At 41.7% G+C, this 11425-nt stretch overlaps 1 protein-coding gene across 5 annotated transcripts in view; it reads left to right on the forward strand.

The window, feature by feature from the left end:
• The window catches only part of NT5C3A (5'-nucleotidase, cytosolic IIIA), a 50830-nt gene extending 41052 nt beyond the window's left edge, over positions 1-9778 (forward strand). For all 5 annotated transcript variants that reach the window (XM_036327363.1, XM_036327365.1, XM_036327368.1 and 2 more), the window contains 6 exons: positions 3324-3370; positions 4096-4181; positions 5645-5734; positions 7174-7336; positions 7884-8084; positions 9156-9778. In XM_036327363.1, coding sequence (XP_036183256.1) covers positions 3324-3370; positions 4096-4181; positions 5645-5734; positions 7174-7336; positions 7884-8084; positions 9156-9263 — 695 coding nt within the window. In that variant the 3' untranslated portion in view covers positions 9264-9778. The remainder of the gene's footprint in view (positions 1-3323; positions 3371-4095; positions 4182-5644; positions 5735-7173; positions 7337-7883; positions 8085-9155) is intronic.
• Positions 9779-11425: the final 1647 nt, after the last annotated feature.

Consider the following 11425-nt stretch of genomic DNA (forward strand, 5'->3'; position numbering starts at 1 on the left):
ATTTCAGTCAGTGTATGCTTAATTTTTAGTTGGTCCTTTTTCATATCCTCGAGGGTCTCACTAGACTTACTGAGGGTCTTACTAAATTAATCGGCGGTCTCACTAGACTTATTGAGGGTCTTTACTAAATTTATCGGTGGTTTCTAGAAAATTCTTGAAAAACCTTAAAACCATGGTTTTGAACTCTATATCTAGTAGTTTGCTTTCCTCCATTTCTGTCATTTGTGACCTGTTTCTTTGTCTCCACATTTTCGCTGCTTCCCTGTGTTGCTAGAGTGGCTTTGTGTGCTAGGTGTCCCATAGGGCCCAGTGGCTCAGCCTCCCCAATTACCTGAGGTGGACACTCTTGGTGCACCCCTTTGTGGGCTTTGTGCACAGTCTTGTTGTAGTTAAGCCTTGATTGTTGTAGGTATCACTTGGAGGAATTGACCTCCAGGCCTATTGGCTGTGAGATTCAGCTGTGTCTACAGTGGGAGAACTTGTGTGCTGGAGACACCCTTCTGGGGCAAGACTTGTTTCAGTGGGGCTTTAGTGCTCACTGAGTCTGCCCCTTGAGTGTGTCCCTTATGGATCTGAGGAGTTGTAATCTGGATGGTCCCACTCTGACCACTGGGTACACTGGCACTTGGATCTCTAAGGAGGTGCTAATTTAGCCTCTGCTGAGGCTACCTAGCAGGTGGTACGGAGAGATCTGCAGATTCCTCTTCTTTGTTTGGGATTTGGAGGTGCCCAGATGAGGCCCGGCTGTGAAGCAATGCAAGCTGTGGCGCCTTGGGCCTTCTTTTGGAAGTTATAGGTCTCTCTGACCCAGCTGCAGTTTGTTAGGTAATTTTAGATTGCAAAGGGCCAGGTCATTCATATGCAAAAGCCTCTGGGCACAGCTTGGGTGGGGCGGGGTCTCAGGGAATCAGCAGGGTGGAGCAAACAGCTATGGCTGATCCTCAGTCCTACCCTAAAAGGGCCCCGGGTCTCAGTGTCCCGGTAATCACTCCAAGCACCTCTGAGAGAAAGCCGCCCTTGAGTTCTGCCCACGGCCAGACAGTCCAGTTTCTCCCCATATGAGTCTGGGTCCCCACAGACTCACCCTGAACTGGAGTCAGGGCCGTCGGAAGCTTGTGTCTCTCTCCCGATTGAAAAACATAACCGTGTCCTCAGTTGCCAGCCCTTTCCACGTGCGCCTCCGTACCTCTGCGCTTTACTTCCACTCCTCCTCTGAGTCTCAGTGTGCTTTTCTCTTTCCTTCTAGTTGTAGAATTTCCACTCAGCCAGCCTTCCTGTGGTTCTGGATGATGTACGTTTGGTCTTTTAGTTGTATTTTTGAAGTGGTTGTGCGAGGCAGCAATTTCAGGTGTTTACCTATGCCGCCATCTTGGTTTCTCGAGATTGGGTTTTTTTAATCTTCTTTTTGGACATTGAAAGTGAGGGGAGCCGAACCGGTTTGGCTCAGTGGATAGAGCGTCGGCCTGCAGACTGAAGGGTCCCAGGTTCGATTCCAGTCAAAGGCATGTACTTTGGTTGCAGGCACATCCCCAGTAGGGGGTGTGCAGGAGGCAGCTGATCGATCTCTCTCACCGATGTTTCTAACTCTCTGTCCCTCTCCCTTCTCTATTAAAAAATCAATAAAAATATTTTTTTAAAAAAAAGAAAAAGAAAGACAGTGAGGGGATCTGCTTTTTCACCCCGAGATCAGTTGGGATTGGGTGCATTCAGGTTGGTATGGCCATAAACCAGCTTTTTCTTATTATATGTTTAGGGTTTATTTTTCCCCCATCCTATATAATAAAAGGGTAATATGCAAATCGACCGAATGGTGGAATGGCCAGTCACTATGATGCACACTGACCACCAGGGGGCAGACACTCAATGCAGGAGCTGCCCCCTGGTGGTCAGTGCACTCCCACAGGGGGAGCACCGCTCAGCCATAAACCAGGCTGACAGCTGGCAAGAGCAGTGGCAGTGGCGGGAGCTTCTCCTGCCTCCACAGTGCTAAAGATGTCCCACCAAAGTTTAGCAGCCAAAGGGTGCAGGTCGAGCTGAGGGACTCCCCTTCCCCCACCCCAAGTGCACGAATGTCGTGCACCAGGCCTTTAGTGTTATATAAAGGGCTATTTTCTGTATGGTTTTGGGTGTAAGAGGAATAAAGAAGTCTGAAATTTTTCTCTCCAAATGTGGTCTGTTCATTACTCAAGACAAATTTAAATGGATTTTCAATTTTGGGTTAACCTACAGAAATAGCATTTATTAATTAGTAACATGTTACTAAATGCTTGTGTCGTTTATATGTAAATTAGTTAAGGAATACGTTATTAAATAAATGCTGAGTTAAAATGTGTTGCTGCGATAAGACGCCTGTTGCAGCGTGGCTCAGTGGTTGAGGTCATGAATTTATGAACCAGGAGGTCACAGTTTGATTCCCGGTCAGGGCACATGCCTGGGTTGTGAGCTCGATCCCCAGTAGGGAGTGTGCAGGAGGCAGTCAATCAATGATTCTCTGTCATCATTGATGTTTCTCTCTCTCTCCCCCTCTCCCTTCCTCTCTGAAATCAATAAAAATGTATTTTTAAAAATAAATAGATAAATAAAATAAAAATACTCACCTGGCTGGTATGGTTCAGTGGTTGAGCATTGACCTATGAACCAGGAGGTCACAGTTTTATTCCCAGTCAGTGCACATGTCCGGGTTATAGGCTCAATCCCCAGTTGGCAGTGTGCAGGTGGCAGTCAATGAATGATTTTCTCTCATCATTGATGTTTCTATCTGTCCTGCTCCCTTTCTCTCTGAAATCAATAAATATATATTTTTAAAAATACAAACTACACTGTAAAGTGAAAAAGAAGGCTGAATTCAAAAGTATAGATTTGGTTTAATTGCTATCTATTTGATAATGCATAAAACTCTAAGAATGAGAGGAAATATAATAAAATGTTAATAATTTATTATTAAGTGGTAAAATTGTAATTTTTGTTCTCCTTACAATCTGTGTTTTCCAGATTTTCGCATTATTAATGTTTTATTAAGAAAGAAAGTATATTCCAAAGGTGTATTCCCTGCTTCTATTTAATGGTGTTAAAGGGACCAGTCACTATACAACTCACAGTGTTCAAAGACTTTGAATTATCTAGCTCAGTGGTATAAACGAGCAGTCACAAAATCATGCATTTTAAAACCATTAGATTCTCTCGCAATGCCATGTAGATAGCACCACTCCAACAGTTGTAATGACTATGCTAGTTGACTTGGCATTTAAACTGAAAAGAAAAGTAGTAAGTTATTCATCTATGAGAGTACTTCTTTTCATCCCTTGTTTGCTTTTTCTCTTTAGATGTCATTGACAACTGTAAGCTGGTTTCAGATGAATGTCGAAAAAAGGTAAAAGCACTAACAATAATCCAGTTATGAAAGGCTTCATTACCATTTTTGCCTGAGAATTTCTTCAGGTTCATTCACACAAACGAGAATGAATGCAAAGTGCTTGTAGCCATACCTGGAACATAGTACACTCAATAAATGTTAGGTTTATTCTTTGGATTACAGCACTCGACTTCTTTTAAAGAAAAAATTACCAGTAGCATTTTAATAACAACAAAACTGACACGAAAAACTTTTAAATGATTACCAAAATATTCTGGAAGCATTAACTGGAAAGTTAAACAAAACTACTTTGGTTTTGCTCCTTTAAATTGATCAGGAAATTGCCTTAGTTCTCTGCTTTTTTGAGTAGGTGTCTGTATCTCTTTTAACAAAATAAGATTCCAAAGATGAATCAAATTTAATACTTTCATATGAGAATGAAAATGTTTTTGTAGTGATAGTATGATTTTTAGTTGGTTTCACTGAATTCCTGAGCTGAAAGTACTTTAAAAAAAAAAAAAAGAAAGAAAAGCAGCCTTTTGCTGGTCTATTTAGTTACATGTAAACCTAAACCAACAAAGATCTTTTCAGTTGCTATATGTAATAGATACTCATACTCCAATCTTTACCATTTAAAGCAGTTCATGGAAAACAGTTGACTACATTGTTTTGCTTCCTATAAAATTAAGCAGCTTAATGGCAACTCCGCAGCCTTCGTGATTTAGGTATTTGTTTCTTTCTAGTTACTGGAACTAAAGGAAACATTTTATGCTATTGAAACTGACCCTCTTCTTACGGTAGAACAGAAGAACCCTTATATGGTAGAATGGTAAGTGTGTATTCACCGTGGGAGGTTTCAAATATAACAACCTTACGTAACAGTTACAACTAATGGTGTCTTTCCCCCCCTGTACCATGTGCACATAGATTAATACATTGTCCAATGAGTTAGAGCAAGTGATTAAATATAACAAAACAAACGAATTCTCTAATCACTCTCACAGTCTAGAATTAGTTTTGTTCTGCTTTGTTTTTGAAGATGAAGATTGGTAGGAATAAATTTAAAATTCTGCACCTAAGCCTGAAACTCAAAACAAGAATTTGTGTTCTCTGAAGTCAATGGACAAGATGTGGCTCAGTGTGTCCAGAAAACGACATAGGATTTAGATGGACTCTGTGCTGAGCTGGAGCCAGCGGGGACATGCTGAGAACCAGCCGGCCTCTGCTGATGGTGCATTCATGGCAGTGCGCCCCTCGCTCTGGGCAGAGCACGCTGCCAGCACAGTGCTGCCTCCTGGCAGAACACTGGAGAGATGCTGACACTCAGAGGGTCGGAGCAGCCACTACGATAGGCCCGGCCCAGACACTGGAGCCGCTCCATTTGAGGAACGTTTCAAAGAATGGAGACTTTTGATCTGAGAAGTAACATCGAGTGGTTTTAGAATCATAAGAGACCAGAAATGATGTTGTTTATATTCATTGTCCCATCACCTAACTGCGTACCTTGCACACTTCATCAGTGTTTATGGTGGGAAGTGTTGAAAAGAGTTTCGACTCACTCAACATGCGGAACTGGAACCAGACATGGAAGGCTTAGAACATGGATTTCAGCACGATGACAGGACTGTCTAGGAATTAGAATGTTCTAGCAATGGCATAGCTTCCCAGGGAGAATGAGCTCACTAGCAGGATGGGAGCCACCCAGAGAGGGGGTTTCACTGAAGAGTATTATAGGGGGGACTTGTGGGTGTCAGGTGGAGAGGTTCTAAAGGCCTGTTATACTGAGACGGTGTGATTACAGGTGCTTTTATGTGATTACAAAGCACCTGTATGCGGATAAAACTTCCCAGAGCAAGGCTCTTCTCTTTTGCTCACTAGGCAGCATCTTCAGTGCTTAGGCATTCCGTGAAAATTCAGACTCCAGGCCGGTGAAAAATGGCTTTCCTCCAATTCTTCCTGGAATCAAAGACATGATTATGCTTCCTGAGGTTGGAGCTCTTATCCATAGACCGAGGAAAGGTTTATACCTAGAATCCTCTCATGGTCTTATTAACACACTCAAAGTAAGCCAGAGTTTGGGGAGAACTGGGAAATGCAGTGAGAACATGTGTATCATCTTTTGAGACATGCGAGGTATATGTTCATTAGAAATGAATGTAAAGATCTGAAATTTAAATCCAAACTAGCATAAATGAAATACTGCATTTTCACATACCAAAGAATGCTTTGTCATAGAGAATAGTATTAATTCGCTTTCATTGATTTTCTTTTTCCTTTGGGCATAAACTCCAGGTACACTAAATCACATCGCCTGCTTGTTGAACAGGGTATACCGAGAGCTAAACTTAAAGAAATTGTGGCAGAATCCGATATTATGCTCAAGTAAGTTTCATGGGTGTTATTTGTTGTTAATTGTCTATAGACCTGACCTGTTACATGCCGTATTCAAGTGTATATTTTTATTAAAATAATCTATAAAAATATCCCATATAAAAACATATCCAGAACATGCCGCTATCACATAATAAAGTGGCGAGATAAGGAATTGAGAATGACACGTCAGATCGTGGTGCAGGGAATGAAAGCCTATGAGCTTGAAGCACTGATTTACATTTTCTTTCTCCAAATTTAAAATCTCAAGACTTACAAAGTTAGGAAAACAAGACCATTTTGAAGTTTTTTTTAGCAAAAGTATTTTTCAAAGATATGAAATATAAAAAAAGAATGTTTATAAGTCAAATTGAAAAGTGTTTAGCTAAGTACCCTGTTTTTATGATGTACCCTCTTTTAAACTTGTCATAAATCTACTTTCTGAATTCTCCAAGTCCCTTGAAAACGATCTGTAGGAAAGATGCATATGTTTTAGCAAATAAAATATTTCTATTAGGTGAATTATTGGATATTAACATGTTAAAGCTTATTTTCAATTCTGTTTACTACCTCTTAAATTCTTCAACTCACTAGGCAAATATGATGCTATTTCTTTTTTTCTTGATTCCTTTTCCTTTTTTTTTTTTTAAATGATGATGCTACATTAAAGGCTTCTGAGGAAAGCATTCAATTGTCAGAGTGTGAGGACTGCTAGTATTTCATTCCTTTGTTGGGCAGCTTATCCTAGAGCCAGGGAGAGTGAAACAGGAAGAGAGGATTTTAAGATGAAAAGATTACCTGTAGCTGCCACATCTTAGGCAGGAGAGAGGCCAGGTGTGAAGGAATCCAGCTCGGTCCCTGCTTCTCCAGCAATAGGGAGGAGATGAGTAGAATGACAAGCAGCAGGTCTTGCAGCTCACCCCAAATGGGGTTTTCAAGCTGAAGTTTAATGATTTGCTGTTCACTCGTATAAATTCTGAACTGTAGGCTTCTCCATATTGCATGCGAGTCTAAAATCATCTCATTTTTACTGTGAGAATTTACTAAAAGGAGGGTAAAAAGTTAACTGTTGTTTGAAAAACTTGTGCTAGTCTCAGACATCAGTAGCAGCCCCCTTGGGCTTTATTTTGAAATGAGAACTAAGTGAATCATAGAAATATGTGGCTTTTTAAACATCTAGGGCAGTGGTCGGCAAACCGCAGCTCGTGAGCCACATGCGGCTCTTTGGCCCCTTGAGTGTGGCTCTTCCACAAAATACCACGTGCAGGCGCGCACGTACATTGCAATTGAAACTTCATGGCCCATGCGCAGAAGTCGGTATTTTTTGGGAAGAGCCACACTCAAAGGGCCAAAGAGCCGCATGTGGCTCGCGAGCCGCGGTTTGCCGACCACTGATCTAGGGGAAAAAGAGATATGTTTTCACACCTAACAGTCATACGTACGCCTTGCAGGGAAGGATATGAGAATTTCTTTGATAAGCTCCAGCAACACAGTATCCCCGTGTTCATATTCTCGGCTGGCATCGGAGACGTACTAGAGGAGATTATCCGGCAAGCTGGTGTTTATTATTCCAATGTCAAAGTAGTGTCCAACTTCATGGATTTCGATGACAATGTAAGAATATCAGGTCATTCCTTATCATTACTTTTAAAATCTGAAAATATTCTAATCATGTCAATGCATTTGTTATTTATTATTTCATGTGTGCTCATTACATGAGGCCAAGTTCATGGGCCCACAATAGGCCTCATCACCTCTCGCAGTGTTGTGTCCATACCCATGTTTCAAGCATAATAACTCTGCTCAAACTTTTGTTCCCCAAGCTACAGACTAATCTTAAAATTAGTAAAATGTCTAATGTAATGTAATGCAACAACTCTAAAGAATTCACCTCCATGGATGGGAAAAAGGAAGTGGCTTTGAACTAACGTCATTTAAACTAGTTCTTCTAGTCAAGACAATATAACATACATAGAATGGCACCTTTTGGTTAGGAACCAAATGAAAAGTAAAAAATTGGGCTTTCAACTCATGTTTAACATTTAAAGTATCTCTAGAAAGTCATTTACTTCTCAGAGTCCTTCTTACCTATCATGAATGGGAAACTACAAGTAAAATGTGTAAAGCCTGTTATTTCACAGGATTTATGTCTTTTGAATAGGGCGTGCTCAAAGGATTTAAGGGAGATCTAATTCATGTGTTTAACAAACACGATGGTGCCTTGAAGAACACAGATTATTTCAATCAACTGAAAGACAACAGCAACATAATTCTGCTGGGAGACTCCCAAGGAGACTTAAGAATGGCAGATGGAGTAGCTAATGTGGAACACATTCTGAAAATTGGATATCTAAATGATAAAGTAAGTATGAAAATCTCATTTCCTTTTAAGGAAAAACTAGGGTTGTCCTGGCCAGTGTGGCTCAGTTGGTTGGGTGTTGTCCCTTGCACTGGAAGGTTGCTGGTTCGATTCCCAGTCAAGGGCACATGCCTGGGTTGTGGGCTCAATCCCCAATAGGGGGAGTACAAGAGGCAGTTGACCAATGTTTTGCTCTCACATCGATGTTTCTCTCTCCCTCCCTGTCTAAATATAAATCAATAGAAATGTTTCGTTTTGTTTTAAAAAGGAAAAAACTAGGGTGAAACTTGGCCGGTAATTGCTACCCCAGGTTCCTGAGAAAGCAGTTCCGTTGGAGCCGTCCGGGTTGCGCTTTCCCCCTTCCCTTTGGTGATGAAGAAAGGCGCTGGTGTGCACTGCGGGTGGTGGGAAGGAAGGGTGTACATTGTAAAAGGCCTCTCTGGCCTCTCCTCCCTCGATGCCAATAGCACTCCCCGGTCAGGAGAATAAAAAACTTAGCCATTGCCAAATGTTCCTTGGGCACCTTATCCCCATTTGAGAACCACTAGAATAGAGAGAATTCTTTTAGGGAGAAAAGCCCCTAAGTGGAAAAATATCTGTCAATGAGCCTTAAGAATCTTTTTTAGTTGATTCTAGAGAGAGAGGAAGGGAGAGAGAGAAACATCGATGAGAGAGAAACATCAATACTGTTTGCTGCCTCCTGCACGCCTCCTATTGGGGATCAACCCATGTATGTGCCCTGACAGGGAATCGAACCCATGACCTCTTGGTGCATGGGTTGACACTCAACCACTGAGCCACACCAACCGGGCAAACCTTAAGAAATTGAATATTTCCTACAAATAAATAAATAAAATGAAAAATTAAATAATTAATTAAAAAAGAATTTGAATATTGAAAAGTACTGCTTCATTTCAAATGTTTTATGAAAGTTAATTTAGTTTTTTATTAAATTCACTGTCATAAAACATTTTTTTGCCTAACAGATTTAACATAACAATGTGGTTCGTACTGAAATTATTTGCTTCTCCCTGGATATTAATCTTTGTGCCTTTTGTTGTTGTTGTTGATTAGGTGGATGAGCTTTTAGATAAGTACATGGACTCTTATGATATTGTTCTAGTCAAAGAGGAATCCTTGGAGGTAGCCAACTCTATCTTACAGAAGATCCTATATAAGTGAGCATTCTTCAAGGAGACGCCTGTCCTGTGGGTGCAACGGATGCAGGAACCGCTCGTGTGTTCAGCGTGTGAAAGACTTTTATTTATAACATATCCTTGCTCAGACATGCTGAATCCATCAACCAGAACCTCCTTGTTTTCTGCCTCTCTCAACACACTCCTCACCATATTTTTTAACATTAAAAAAAAAATCTTAAAGTCAAAATTTGAAAAAACTGCCTACATTTCCAGAGTGAATTTTGTAGTTTACTGTTAAGAAGTTTTTGAGGAGTCTTTTTACATGTGTGTGTGTGTGATTTTAAGTATTGAGATTTTTATAATTTAAGTGAATTATGCTGATGGTATCACCATCTCCTAAAATTGTGTTCGTTATGTTTTTCGGGGGAAGATGAAGCTTACAAGAACATACTAGCACATGGTGTTGGAAAAGCTTGGTATCCAAATGTCACTAATCATAAAATGTTCTGTATTGATGCACTGATAATAAACATGAAATGAAAAGTCTTTTTAATTCTATTGGCAAGACTATCATTCATTCATTCAACAAAAACTTAAGCACCTGCTGGGTTTATTTTGTATGTGTTTGATAATCTTGCAGTCAGGCCAACTTCCCTGCCAAAATGAAAATTTTTTTTCTGTCTTAAGTGATAATTTTGAAAGGCGGTATAGCCCTGGCCAGTGTGGTTCGGTTGGTTGCCACACTCAGGTCGCTGGTTCAATTCCTGGTCAGGGCACATGTCCGGATTATGGGCTCGATCCCCTGTCAGGGGTGTGCAGGAGACAGCCGATGGATGGTTCTCGCTCATAGATGTTTCTCTCCCTTCCCCCTCCTTTCTCTCTCTAAAATCAATAAAAACATATTTTTTTTAAAAAGAGAAAAGAAAATCTATATAAATTCCTAAGTAATCTGAGATCAAATGCACTAGGTTTTAACAAAATAGTGCAGACTGCTTATGCTTGCAAAGTAGTCTCATGGTTTGTTTGTCTGTAGAGAGGAAGGGGGAGAGAGAAACATCAATTTGTGTTCCACTGATTTATGCATTCACAGGTTGATTCTTCTATGTGCCCTGACCGGGGATCAACCCTTGGTGCACCGGGACAGCACTCTAACCAACCTGGCTACCCAACCAGGGTGCCTCGTGATGTTTCAAGCACGCGGGTCACATGCATGCTTAGATATCAGATTCTCTAAGATACTCTAATCCCCAACTAGCATCGAAGACGTAGTTCATGTTTCGGGCCCAAAGTTCAAAACCTGTGCCGTAAGCCCGGTGATCCTAAGGCAGAGACTGGCCATCTGTTCTATCAGGAGGTCCCAGCTGCCTCAAGGGGCAACACAGAAATCCAGTGTGAAATGTGATGAAGGAAAATGCTGTGTGTGGCACCTCCACCCTCTATTTGGGCCTCATTAGTACTCACAGCCTTGGCGGGCAGAGCTGTAACCCATAATCATAATGCAAATGTGAGCGAGTGTTGCCGCAGCTTCACAAAGTGAGGCCAGCCAAGCGCATGGAGTCCCTAGGTTGCTGCTGCAAAAAGTAAGCAACATTTGATTTTTAAAAACATACGTGTATTTCCCCCTATACGTGTGCCCATTGTTCTCCATTTGCTCCCACCCCAAGCCCTATTCATTCTCCACCTTTCTCTGCTTCCAAAGAGGCTGATCTCTAACACCAGCCCCTGCATTCCTTTTCCTCTGTTTCGGACTGGGTTCAGCGACTGGGAGCCAGTGGCAGGGCAGAGGACCCCTGCACCAGCCACAGCTCCGGACGTGCCTCAGGCCCAGGGAGAAGCAGCCTCCTGCTGTTGCTGCCACCAGCCGTCTCGGGTACCTTGACATTCTTACTGAGTCCCAGAGTCCTGTGCACACCTCCTCAAACAGTCCTGTCTTTATCCTCCCTGCAGAGGTCCCTAGGAGGGCGTTTCCCGCCAGGACCCTGAGCCTACACCAGCCGTGGGCAAACTACGGCCCGCGGGCCGGATCTGGCCCGTTTGAAATGAATAAAACTAAAAAAAAAAAAGACCATACCCTTTTATGTAATGATGTTTACTTTGAATTTATATTAGTTCACACAAACACTCCATCCATGCTTCTGTTCCGGCCCTCCGGTCCAGTTTAAGAACCCACTGTGGCCCTCGAGTCAAAAAGTTTGCCCACCCCTG

The sequence above is a fragment of the Myotis myotis genome, unplaced genomic scaffold (genome assembly GCF_014108235.1).
Source record: "Myotis myotis isolate mMyoMyo1 unplaced genomic scaffold, mMyoMyo1.p scaffold_m19_p_11, whole genome shotgun sequence".
NCBI classification, from domain to species: Eukaryota; Metazoa; Chordata; class Mammalia; order Chiroptera; family Vespertilionidae; genus Myotis; species Myotis myotis.